The sequence below is a fragment of the Balaenoptera acutorostrata genome, chromosome 18, assembly GCF_949987535.1.
Source record: "Balaenoptera acutorostrata chromosome 18, mBalAcu1.1, whole genome shotgun sequence".
Taxonomy (NCBI): domain Eukaryota; kingdom Metazoa; phylum Chordata; class Mammalia; order Artiodactyla; family Balaenopteridae; genus Balaenoptera; species Balaenoptera acutorostrata.
The window spans coordinates 10264092-10277108 of record NC_080081.1 but is presented as its reverse complement, the minus strand read 5'-3'; the positions used below and the strand labels follow the sequence as shown (position 1 = coordinate 10277108).

Sequence of the window (13017 nt, the reverse complement as noted above, 5' to 3'; positions counted from 1 at the left end):
AGGCCGTGTACGGCAGTGGGCTTCAAAGGGACTGGGTCCGGGGCAGCCCCTGGGTGACCTCACTCAGCCTCACTGGGAGCAAACTCCCATCTTGCCTGCCTCACAGGCTCCGCAACAAGGTCAAATTAGCAGAAGTACGCAGAAGCGCTGCCACGTGGAGAGGAGCTAGAGTCTCCCAAGACAGACGGAAAGGACCCAAGGCCTGCTGGCTGTCACGTGAGCGAGCTCAGATGCCCCCAATTTAGCCCCCAGAGACCCCAGCTCCACCAGCCCGGGCCAGAGGCACCCAGTGAGGCGGCTCTCAGAGGCTCAGCCCCCAGCCGTGGGAAGGTGTCTGTTGTTTGCAGCCACTGATGCTGGGGTGATTTGTTCCGCAGCTACAGGTAACACATCCAAAGGGTCAAGCCCAAGGCTCTTCATGCTGGCTCACCGTCCAGACCCGTCTCTCCCCGCCTCATCCAGGCCGGGCCTCACACTGCCCTGGGGGTGCGACCTGTGCCCCCCTCTGCTCACGAGGCTGCCACTGCCTCAGGCCACTCCTCAGGCCTCAGTGTGCAAAATCCCACTCAGCCTGCAAGGTTGCCAGGTCACCTCAAACACCCTCCCTTGGGGGCAGAACTGACCCCAGAACAGGCAGCCCCTTTGCCTTCGTCACAGGGCCACCCAGGTCTGTCTCGCCATCTTCTAGGAGGCCCAGACACTCAGCCTTCAGCCCTCGGACAAGGGACGGGGCGGGCGTCCAGGAGACGTTTGCTCAGAGAGCTGCCAACTTGACGCCCCTCCCGCCACGTGTTCATGTCCGTTTCCCACCAGGACCCCCTCATACACCCACGCCACAGCCCTCAGCAGCAGGACATCAGCCCAGGCACATGACCACCTTCTCTCAGGCCCCTTTCAAGTTCTGTCACTTGTCCAGTGATGCTCTTTATAGCGAAGGACCCCGTGCAGAATCCCAACTGCATTCCTCGTCTTGTCCTTCAATCTCCTCCAAACTGAAACAATCCCTCAGTCTTTCTTTGACTTTGATTTTCATGCTTTTAATGATTTCAGGCCATCTGTTTCCGTTCCTCAACTTGTTTTTCTCCGGCTTTGCCTCATGGTTAGATTCAGGTCACCCATCTTCAGCAGGAATCTTCTGGAAATGATGCTGTGTTCTTCTCACTGCCTACTGGATGGCACATGACTCCAATCTGTCCCGTCACTGATGACGTTCACTCCGGTCACCCAGAGAAAGTGGTGACTGCCAGGCCGCTCCCAGCTTCACGGTGAAGTTATTCTCCCCCAAGCCCCGCGTGACACGAGTTGATGAAAATTTCATAAGGAGATACTTTGAAACTATGTAAAAATCTCATTTACCCTCAAACTTGCCAGTTGCTCACTTACCCATCTGTAGCTGTGTTCCCCGACGTGAGGAAATGTTGCACTGGGCCTCTCCAAGAGCTTGCTGAGTCCCCAAGAAAACCACCATCTACAAGGACAGTCGAGGACCCCCTCCCTGTGTGAAAACACCATGCAGGGAGCAGATCAAAGCTCCAGCCCCAAACACCACGGCATTCAAGAGAGGTGGCAGCTCAGAGCAGCGAAAACGGTCCCGGCTCCCCGCCAAGCCAAAGGGAGAAAGAGAAAAATAACCTCAGGAATGGGGGCACTGGACATGAGAGCCACTCTTTTGGAAGTCCTAGGGAGACTGCAAAATCAGCCGGGAGGCCAGTCTGGTTGTGTTTCAGATTCAGATTCATCTGAATCTCTGCAAGGAAAACCCAAAGGGCTGTTTATTTAATGGGAAGACACTACAGAAGTTTCTCTACTTATAAATCAGGACAGCAGTGTAATTTCTTGATACTGTTCCCACATCACAGGTGTAGGTGTTACTCCGGGCAGCGGGGGAGCAGGGTGTAGGCTCAAGGACACATGCTTTTGAACTGGACGTGTTTCATTTCCAAGTCAGGTGAAACCCTGCTGCCTTTAGTGGTGTAACCTTGTTCAAGGTGTTTCATCCCTCTGAACCTCAGTTAATGTCACCTAAAAAATGGGGATAAGGACTTCCCTGGTGGTGCGGTGGATAAGACGCTGCGCTCCCGTTGCAGGGGGTCCGTGTTCAATCCCTGGTCAGGGAACTAGATCCCACATGCATGCTGCAACTAAGAGCTTGCATGCTGCAATTAAGGAGCCCACAAGCCGCAACTAAGGAGCCTACCTGCTGGAACTAAGACCCAGTGCAACCAAATAAATAAATAAATCTTTTTTTAAAAAGGGGATAATAATGCCCACCTCAAGGACTGATGTATGAGGATTATATGAGGTAACGTATATCAAAATTCTGGCACGTGGTGATTTTAGTAAGTACTGGTCCCCTTCTGAGAGAGGGTAAATTACAGAATTATTATAAGGACTAAACAACAGAATGTATCACAGATATATAAGTGCCTGGCACAGAGCTTGTGTCCAATAGACGTTAGTTCCTTTTTAACTTATCCATACAAAAAGCCATATCCTAGTTATCTAGCGCGGTTGAATGGTGTTCTTTATAATGAAGTTTGACCTTTTATACACAGAAAAGAAATTGTATAAATAAACCCTCTCTGCATTAGTAATATATAATTATAAAAATAATTATAATAATATTGTAATAGCTAAGAGGTGGATGCCACCCAAGTGTCCATCAACAGATGAACAAATAAACAAAATGTGGTCTCTACGTTTGATATTCAGCCTTAAAAAGGAAAGGACTCCTGGCACATGCTACAACATGGATGAACCTTGAGGACATTATACTAAGTGAAATAAGTGAATCACAAAAAGACATACTGTGTGATTCCACTTATACCAGGTACCCAGAGTCATCAAATACACAGAGACAAAGAAGAATGATGGTTGCCGAGGGCTGCAGAGAGAAAGGAATGGGGAGTTGTCGTTTAGTGGGTACAGAGTTGCAGTTTTGCAGGATGAAATAGTTCTGGAGATCTGTTGTACAACAATGTGACTACACTTAACACTACTGAACTGTACACTGAAAATGAAATGATGGTAAATTTTATGGGTTTTTTAACCACTATTAAATATAAGAAAATTAATTTTTAAATGATGCACCTTGTAGGCGCTCATAATAACGCAGGGTCATCATGCTGATTCATTATGGACCGTGCTGCAGATAGATCTGTGCAGCCTGCAGTCCAGAGCCAAATCCGTATTAAGTTTGAGGAGTCGCTCTGGAGTCTGCTTTCTTGAATAAATATCTCGGATTTTTTTAAATTCAGCTGGTAAAGGAAAAAGTGGAACTTGATATCTTTCACTAAATATTATTTGCCATTACTATTGGAGAATTTTAAGATGTTAAAATAGGAAGAAATTTTAGAAATTACATTTTAAAGTAGAATGAAGTGAAATCTAGACGTTAACCGAACTAAATTATTTGCCTAAGATCGTAACTACAGGTAGAAATTATGAGAAGAGCTGTAAAGAGAAACCGTCTCCTGGCTCCTTCTACAATCCACCTCTATCAACACAGTGGACTCAGCCCTCCAGGACTCCTCACCTCTGAACTGCACGATCTAATACGCTGCCACCAGGGGGCAGCAGGTGGATTAGCCTGCTGTTCCAAACCCTGGACTTCAAGCCCCAGTACATTTCCATTATGCCTTCCTCCAACCCGCCTCCAAAAAAAATATACCTAAGACTTAATGAATGTCAACAAGCATCAAATTTAAAGAACATCCATAACAACTCTTAAAACAAAGACGTGGGTCCAATGGAGGCAACATCCTTACTAATCCTTCAGTATTTTTGACTTATTCCAATCCTAATTGATGTAAGGGTCAATTCATATTAGTGTTTTTTTTTTTTTTTTTTTTTGGCTACGTTGGGTCTTCGTTGCTGTGCGCGGGCTTTCTCTAGTTGTGGGGAGCAGGGGCTACTCTTCGTTACAGTGCGCAGGCTTCTCATTGCCATGGCTTCTCTTGTTGCGGAGCACGGGCTCTAGGCGCACGGGCTTCAGTAGTTGCGGCGCACGGGGTCCGTAGTTGTGGCGCACGGGCTTAGTTGCTCCGCGGCACGTGGGATCTTCCCGGACCAGGGATCAAACTCGCGTCCCTTGCATTGGCAGGCGGATTCTTAACCACTGTGCCACCAGAGAAGTCCCCATATGCTAGTTTTAAACCAAAAATGACTTAACCACAGAAACCCATGCCTTTTGTTTACATTTTGAACCGAATTTTCCTAGTATTTGGCCTCCAAGGCTTTAGACCACAGCAACCTCAAGCCCACCTGGCCACCTGTCCTCAATCTCCCTTCCTCTGTCAGGCTCGGCTTTTCTTTCTGATGCCCTATGTCACAAGGGAAGGTCTGTCAATACGTCTAACCCTCCAGCAACTTTTCAGAAGCAAAAGCAGAGAGGTTCTAGTCACAAAGCAAAACCTATATGGACACCATTCTTCCAATTATACGACAGTAATGTCCACTCTTTTTAAACGATAATACTACCCACTGGAAGCTCAAACCACAGCAGCTAATGGGTGAGACTTGAATTTAAAGACAGGCCCTCCCTCAGCAATGGCCTTGTCCACGCTGAGACCTCACAGTTTCACCTAATGCTAGTGGTGAGGTGACGACAACAGCAGGGACATACTGGTAATTAGTCCAGGAGTCAACTCCATGCTTTCAAGCAACAGTGACCAGTGACCATGGTCCCCAAATCATCCAAAGGGAGATGTATGAGCTTTATTTCACAAATTTCAAATGGTTTTCTTCCTTGAGCTCGACATGCTTTAATAAGGAAAAAGGGATTGAAACGCAAGCTTTTTCTACTACCTCAGACATATGGAAGCAGTCCACTTTTAAACTACAACAGTGTTCACCATAGCTAAAAGGCATTCAAAGAAATTACTCTCTGCTTATGTCCATTTGCTCTCATGTCATTAACTATTCACCCATCAATGTAATCCAGCACAAAACTGACGGGAAGAGCAATTACGACACTAACGGTAAAACAGGAAGGAGACACGCACAAGATACGTATGTACGCAGTGATACAATGGATCACCGCAAAATGGATCATGTACCCAGACACTATTCTGTAATCCTCTACCAACTATGATGTGTCAGCTGGTGAGATTCAAGAAAGACCTTATCTATATAAAATAATCTGGTTTTAATTTACTTATTTTCCAACATAGAATATTTAACATATTTAAATGTAGAACATCACCAGAAAACCAAAAATATTTATAAGATATATAAAATAAATTTAATTCAGTAACTTATTCAATTTATTTAAAATATTTGAGCACTAATTACCCCTTCCTGCCATTGTCATCTACACTTAGGAGGATACAGCAGATAAATTAATGAAAATTATTAATATTTCTACATCTCATGATGGTCTTAATAATTTATGAGCATTAAATGAGTTTTGAAAAGCATTCTTTTAGCCCTTATTTTTGAGAAGAATCACAACTGCTTTGAATTACTCTTTCTCCCTTGATTTGATTTTCTGTAAAGTTAGATGCAGATTATAAAAGCCTAATAAAAGCTGTGAGGGGAAATTAGTACATCTTCTTAATGAATAAAGAACAGTTAGATGGCATTCTTGGGAGCATTTATGAAGAATAAGTCACTGGGGGTTTTTTTCTTGTCATTTTATTATAAACATTTCCAGCCCTTCTCAAAAGCAGAGCACAGTAAGCCCTTGTGTACTCACACAGCATCAGGATCCATGCACCATCCTGGCTTTGCCATACCTGTTCCATTTGCCCTCCTTTCTTTGTTTTTCGAGTTTTTGTTCGTTTGCTTGCTTCTGGAGAATTCTGAAGCAAATACCTGAAACTATGTCATTTCACCCCTAAATATTTTGGTACTGAATTTTACTTAAAAGTTTAGTTTTTATTTTTGGTTTTTTAAATAAATTTATTTATTTATTTATTATTAATTTTTGGCTGCATTGGGTTTTCGTTGCTGCACATGGGCTTTCTCTAGTTACGGCAAGCGGGAGCTACTCTTCGTTGTGGTGCGCGGGCTTCTCATTGCGGTGGCTTCTCCTGTTGCAGAGCACGGGCTCTAGGGCGCGCAGGTTTCAGTAGTTGTGGCTCGCGGGCTCTAGAGCGCAGGCTCAGTAGTTGTGGCGCACGGAATTAGTTGCTCCGCGGCATGTGGGATCTTCCCGGACCAGGGCTTGAACCTGTGTTCCCTGCATTGGCAGGTGGATTCTTAACCACTGCACCACCAGGGAGGCCCAAAAGTTTAGGTTTTTAAATAACTACAATCCTACCTAACAATGAACAAAAGATCCTTAATATGCTGTATTCATATTTCCCCAGTTGTCTAAAATAGCCTGTGCGGCTGATTTTTTCACAGCAAGATCAAAACAAAGCTCTTTCATTGTCTTTGGTTTGTATCTTGCTGAAGTCTCTTTTAATAATAGTAGTGGATTGTGCCATCTGAGCTTAATTCAGAATGCTCTTATTCTTATGTCCACCTTCTATTTTTAACTCAGCGTTTTACAATAGTTGCATGCTCTCATGCTTTCATTCTTTATTATTATTATTATTTGAATTTATATAAAGTAAAATGACCTTCTTTGTTGTATAATTCTATGAATTTTAAAGTTGATTGATTCCTGTAACCATATAGAGCAGTTACATCACCAAAACTACCCAGCCGCTCTCCTGGCTGGGTGCGGGGACCTGTGAGCGGGCGGGGGCCGGGGCGGGAGGGGGTGTCCGAGGGACGCAGCGGTGCTCCCCCTCAAGTGGGAGATGCAGAGTCGAGAAAACACATTCTCCTCTAGAGCCTCCAGGAGGGGACACAGCCCCTGATTTCAGCCCAGTGACACCCAGCTGGACTCCCGGCCTGAAGAACAGGACAATCAATCTGGGTGGTTTCAGGCCATGGAGTTGGTGGCACTTGCTCTGGCAGCACCAGGAAACTAAGACAAAGTCAAACCTGCTTCCTCCAGTCGCCAAGCCCTCGCCTGGGCCCTTTCTCTGCTGTCACCTTGCCCTCCTCATTCCGCCACAAAGGAGGGCACTTTTGATTAAAAGACATGTTTTCCACGTCTCACATCTCCACTCGGAAGTCTGATCCTCTGAAAAGTTCTCCCAACCCTACTCAGGCAGCCCAGGCGAGGTCATGACCCCACTCCATACATCTCTCAGCAGCTGCTCCTCTCCCGTGGTCCCGGCTCGACTGAAGTTACTGTATTCTCTTCCTCAGAGTTTACACTTGAGCATTTACTAAATGCTAAGTACCACGCAAAGGAATTTTCGTGCGTTTTCCCATTCAAGCCTCCCCAAAACCCTATCAGGTAGATACGATCATTATCCCGCATGTTTTAAATTAAAAAGTTCAAAATCACCCAGCCAGTACGTGGCAGAGCCAGGTTTTGAAGCCAGGCAGTCTGACACAGGAGTTGTGTCCTCAACCATGACATTAACATCTGCCTCTTATGTGAGAAATATAAGTTCCGAGATCTTGTGCCTTTATTAACAAAATACTCCCAGTATTCAGCACACAGTAGATAATAGTTGCTGAATATGAATGAATGGGACAAAACGGCTTTTCCACCTACTATTCTTTTTTTTCAGAAAACCTTTTTATTTTGGGAAGTCAAATATATACAGAAATAATGATATAATGATTCCCCCAATACCCACCTCCCAACTTCAAGACTTATCAATGTAGGGCCCATCTTAAAGCCAAAATACTATACTCTTTGGTAGAAAGAGCCCCCTTCAGTATCCTTCTTTTTCAGAATCACATGTTCCTAGTTTTCGTCATTTATCTGTGTTAACACAGACTTTTAAAAAAAGATCTTGTAATGGGCAGGTCTTTCTAAGCAAAACACAAAACAAGGAAACTGTAAAAGGGAGATTGACATTTTTTTCCCTATGTTAAAATTAAATGTTTCTGCAGAGTATAAGTACTGTAAACAAAGTAAAAAAAAAAAAATGGGGAAGTAGTTGTAACATATATGACAAAAGAATAGCACCCCCAATGTATAAAGAATTCTTACAAATCAGTAAGAAAAAGACCAAAGGCACATTATCTAGAAAAATGTGTTCAGGGAAGAACAGACAGTTTCCCTACTATTCCTAAAAGACAAAAAGACAGGACTTCCAACTGACACTCTTATCAACATACTTCCTCTGGTGCTCTACAGTTTAGGAACAGCAAACACTCCAGAACAGAGGAAAAAACAATTCTCACCTGTAAGCTTGTTCTTCAAAACCGCGTTGCCCTGGAATCTCACATCACAGTGAGTCTGAGTCTGAAAAGCGTTTGACCTCAGAATCCTTCTGAACAGGACACCAGAAGCCGTCCCACCTCACAGCGTGACCAGAAGCCCATGGACAAGTATCCAGTTCTCAGTCCTGCCAGGGGTGAGATGAAGAGGAAGATGAGTGAAGAAAGCCGAGTGTTTAAGAGACGAGGGGCTTAAAAGACAAGAGCACTTCACCCAGCCCCTTGGATGGCATCTCAGACCTTGGGGGTGGGCCATGGAAGGAACCACCATTCAGTGCAAAAACGTGACCCACCAGCCCAAGGGGCCGCAGGATGCCCAAAAGAGCAGTAAGCTCGCACTGGCCTAGCACAGGGGTTCAAAGTTCTGGACTTTCTTGAGAAATAGCAGCTACGTCCTCTCCTTCCAGTAAGGAAAATGAGAACGGAAAGAAAGCATATCTTCAGCCATCAGGCAAAGCTTATTTTAGGAATATGGAGCTTCCTGAATGGGGGTTTCCAAGTCTTTTGAAGCCATAAATTTATTAAAAAAAAAAATTCGAACCACCAAACCACATCTGAAGTACACTTGCCATGAATGGTGACTCTGACTCTAATTAAGCCTTTAGATCTACCTTCCAGTTTACAGGAGATACAGGGGACAGAGGAACAAGCTAAAGCACACTATACAGAAAGCTGAATAAATCCAGAATGAGAGCCACCCATAGCCAACCGAGCAATACCAGTAAATCACTGCTCGAGACCAGGGTCAGCACACTTTGGCCCTCGGATAACTGCTGCCTGCTGGTGGAGTTTAAAACAAAAAAACTTTGAAAGCAAAATTTTATTGGAACACAGCCATGCTCATTCACGTTCGTACCATCCATGGCTGCTTCTGTAGGACAACACAGCTGAGTAGCTGCAATGGAGCCCACATGGCCTGAAAAGCCTAAAGAGTTAGTTAACTGGCCCTTTTCATTAAGTTTGCCAACCCCCTGTCCTGGATTAAGAGACAATAGATACTCAACACACGTGTGGCCCATTCTGATTCACACAACCCAACAGTAAAAGTGCATTTCTGAGGCAATCAAGGAAATTTGTGGACGGGGTTTTAGAAAACATTAAGGAATTATTGTCAATTTGATTAGGAGGTGACAATAGTATTATGCTTATCCAAGAAAATGCCCTTTTCTGGAGGTGCACACCACACTGCTTAGGGGTGAATATTGTTATCTGCAATTTAAACTGCTTCAACAAGAAAATAAAGCAGATATGGCCAAAAAGAGAACTCGTTTTAACCAACTGTTAAATCTATTTGATGGATATATGGAAGTTCATTATACTATTCCCTTTACTTTTATATTTGCTTTAATAAAAAGGGGGGAAAAAATCAGAGCTTTGATCAAAAAGAATTTATCTCCAGACAGCCTCTCTAGGCAGGCCTCCCACCCTCCTTACAGGGTTTTGCCCGTCTCTCTCACAATGGCTACCTTTTAACCTTTTAAGCTTCTTACCTTGCTCCAGGCATCCACCACCAGGAATGCCCGCCCCCATTCCACTCCTCTGCCTATAAAAATTCTACTCTGGGCCCAAGGTAAAGCCCAAACGTGACCTCCCCAAGTCCTCTGGAGGGAATTCATCTCCCTGGGCTCCAACTGCCCTTGGGCATTTATTATGCTTCATCCTTCTTAACATTTTAGCTATTGACCATGTCTATTACCTCATGATGCCATACAAACCCCGAGACTTCTAGTAACTTGTTCTTCTCTGTAAACCCATTGTGTGTGGCGGGGTGGGGGGGAGGGAGGGTAATAATAACACCTTTCACAGTGTAAGCTCTGCCTACACAGCTCTCAGATCCAACCGAGGAAAGGCTGACTTGCCCTGAGCAGTTTTACTGACCAGTGAGCAGTTTCACTGACCAGAGAGACCTTCAATTAAAGGCCAAATTCCTGTTAAACAAGATGCTGGCCCTGTTTAACCAACACTCTCTTAATAAAATCTCTAATCTAAGGTTTACCTCCGGATGGAGAAGGTTCTAGAAAAGACTGCTAAGATCACTTGAACTTTGTCCTCCTATTATCACCTTCCTTGGGACCAGTCCGTCTGCAAACACTGCAGCACTCACCTCCACGCCCGCCTGCAGGGGTTGCCCTACCCCCTCGGAAAGGCCCAGTTGACTGTGGGTACAAAGCCCTTCAATGACTCCACCTGGAAGAGCTGACCCAGATTGGAACGTTCAAGATATCTTACTACATAAAATAAGAGGGAAATGAACAGGTAATTAAAAAACTTAAACAGTACCGGTTTCTATCCCTGCTCTATTCTATATACTTCCCGCTGCCGGCTACCTAAGGCCAGCGTGAATAACCACCTTCTCTAGGACTACTGCTAATCGTCAGCACCCTTGTTTTCGAGGTCAGCTAGTCTAAAACACTTCTGTACAAAGGTCCACCAATTAGAAATTAATTTACCTTTGCAAACTCTGAGTTTGAAATACAAATGCTCTCTACCCGGGCAGTCTGCTTATTCAGGAACTTCTGGCATCTCCTGGGAGTCAGTTCAGGAAAACAAGGCGTTTTGGGAAAATGTGGGCAACCTGTGGGGGCTCTCCATATTAGCATTTCAATTAATTGAGACCAGGGAGAATGTCTTCAATTACAGGAAAAAGTGCATAAAAACGTGTGTGTAAGACCTACTCTTGGGCTTCCCTGGTCGCACAGTGGTTAAGAATCCACCTACCAATGCAGGGGACACGGGTTCAAGCCTGGGTCCAGGAAGATCCCACATGCCGTGGAGCAACTAAGCCCATGAGCCACAACTACTGAGCCTGCGCTCTAGAGCCCACGAGCCACAACTACTGAGCCCACGTGCCACAACTACTGAAGCATGCACGCCTAGAGCCTGTGCTCTGCAACAAGAGAAGCCACCACAATGAGAAGCCCGCGCACCGCAACGAAGAATAGCCCCCACTCGCCACAACCAGAGAAAGCCCGCGTGCAGCAATGAAGAACCAACACAGCCAAAATTAAATGAATAAATAAATAAATAAATTTATATATTAAAAAAAAAGACCTACTCTTTATATTGGTCAATCCAACTGATTTAGAGGCCCTTCAGTTTTTGGGGTTTTTTTTTAACATCTTTATTGGCATATAATTACTTTACAATGGTGTGTTAGTTTCTGCTTTATAACAAAATGAATCAGCTATACACATACGTATATCCCCATATCTCCTCCCTCTTGCATTTCCCTCCCACCCACCCCATCCCACCCCTCTAGGTGGTCACAAAACACCGAACTGATCTCCCTGTGCTATGCGGCTGCTTCCCACTAGCTATCTATTTTACATTTGGTAGTGTATATATGTCCATGCCACTCTCTCACTTCGTCCCAGCTTCCCCTTCCCCCTCCCCGCGTCCTCAAGTCCATTCTCTACGTCTGTCTCTTTATTCCTGTCCTGCCCCTAGGTTCTTCAGAACCTTTTTTTTTTTTAAGGTTCCATATATGTGTTAGCATATGGTATTTGTTTTTCTCTTTCTGACTTACTTCACTCTGTATGACAGACTCTAGGTCCATCCACCTCACTACAAATACCTCCATTTCATTTCCTTTTTATGGCTGAGTAATATTCCACTGTATATATGTGCCACATCTTCTTTATCCATTCATCTGCTGATGGACACTTAGGTTGCTTCCATGTCCTGGCTATTGTAAATAGAGCTGCAATGAACATTGTGGTACATGACTCTTTTTGAATTATGGTTTTCTCAGGGTATATGCCCAGTACTGGGATTGCTGGGTCATATGGTAGTTCTATTTTTAGTTTTTTAAGGAACCTCCACACTGTTCTCCATAGTGGCTCTATCAATTTACATTCGCACCAACAGTGCAAGAGGGTTCCCTTTTCTCCACACCCTTAGAGAGACACTTTAGCTTTATAATACAGGATTTCTCCCTGGGACATTAAGCAAAATTAATAACCTGCTTTGAGAAGATGTGGCCACAAGTCTTATTTTCTTATCAGTTCAATATCAACAGCCTGGAGTCAGAAAGTTGTGTTCAAAAAACCGTGCACCTATTTAGGGTTTCCAGTGCAGCTGCGGTGCTCTCTTCGGCCAACAGAGTGAAAGCTCAATAACCATATTTCGTAATCAAGACAGTAAGAGAAATTTCTCCAAAAACTCAGCTGTGTCACTAACGGCTCCAAAGAAACCTGAGCTCAGAAACTGACAAACGCCAGAAGTTCTTTGTTTTTTTTCTTTTGCAGCTTCTGGTCTCCTCGCAAACAAGAATCTCCAGTTCAAAACAGAATTTCTCTAAAGCGTCAGCCTCATTATATTGCGAGATCCTTTTAAAACTACCTTCTAAATGGTCATCGCTTCTTCCTTACTGGGAAGGGGCAGCGCGCACACCTGAAGGCAGTTCCCAACTCTTCCTGCCCCGCGTCGTTTTGGCGGTGGCGTCCGCCTCGCGCTGCGCGGAGCAACGTGTGGACGCGCGTAGCGGCCCCGTGTCCCCTCCCTTCCAGCTGGTCCCGCAGGCGCCCGCGTCCCTTCACAGCCCAGGCTCTGCCCCCGCCCCTCGGCCCCCCAACGCCGTCCCTCCCGGCTCCATTCTCCACCCTCCCTCCCCGACTCACGCGGGCCACCGACTCCACCCTGGCGCGACGCGCCGGCAGCAACACCCCGAGTCCCCGGGGGCTCTAGGGCACCCTCACGGCGGGGGCGGGGACAGGGGCCCCGGCTCGGCCCGAGCCCTGCGCCTCACCTGCCTCGGAGCGCGGCGCCGTCGGGGAAAGCGGG

The 13017-nt window shown here is 45.3% G+C and overlaps 1 protein-coding gene across 2 annotated transcripts in view; it reads right to left on the bottom strand.

The window, feature by feature from the left end:
* GGACT (gamma-glutamylamine cyclotransferase) overlaps positions 1–13017 on the bottom strand; it is a 50847-nt gene extending 37830 nt beyond the window's left edge. The window contains exons 1-3 of one of the 2 annotated variants that reach the window (XM_007198574.3): positions 12855–13017; positions 8200–8363; positions 1384–1495 (exon numbers count right to left, since the gene is read on the bottom strand). In XM_007198574.3, coding sequence (XP_007198636.3) covers positions 1384–1468 — 85 coding nt within the window. In that variant the 5' untranslated portion in view covers positions 1469–1495; positions 8200–8363; positions 12855–13017. The remainder of the gene's footprint in view (positions 1–1383; positions 1496–8199; positions 8364–12854) is intronic. The other variant, XR_009005879.1, reaches the window with a different exon arrangement.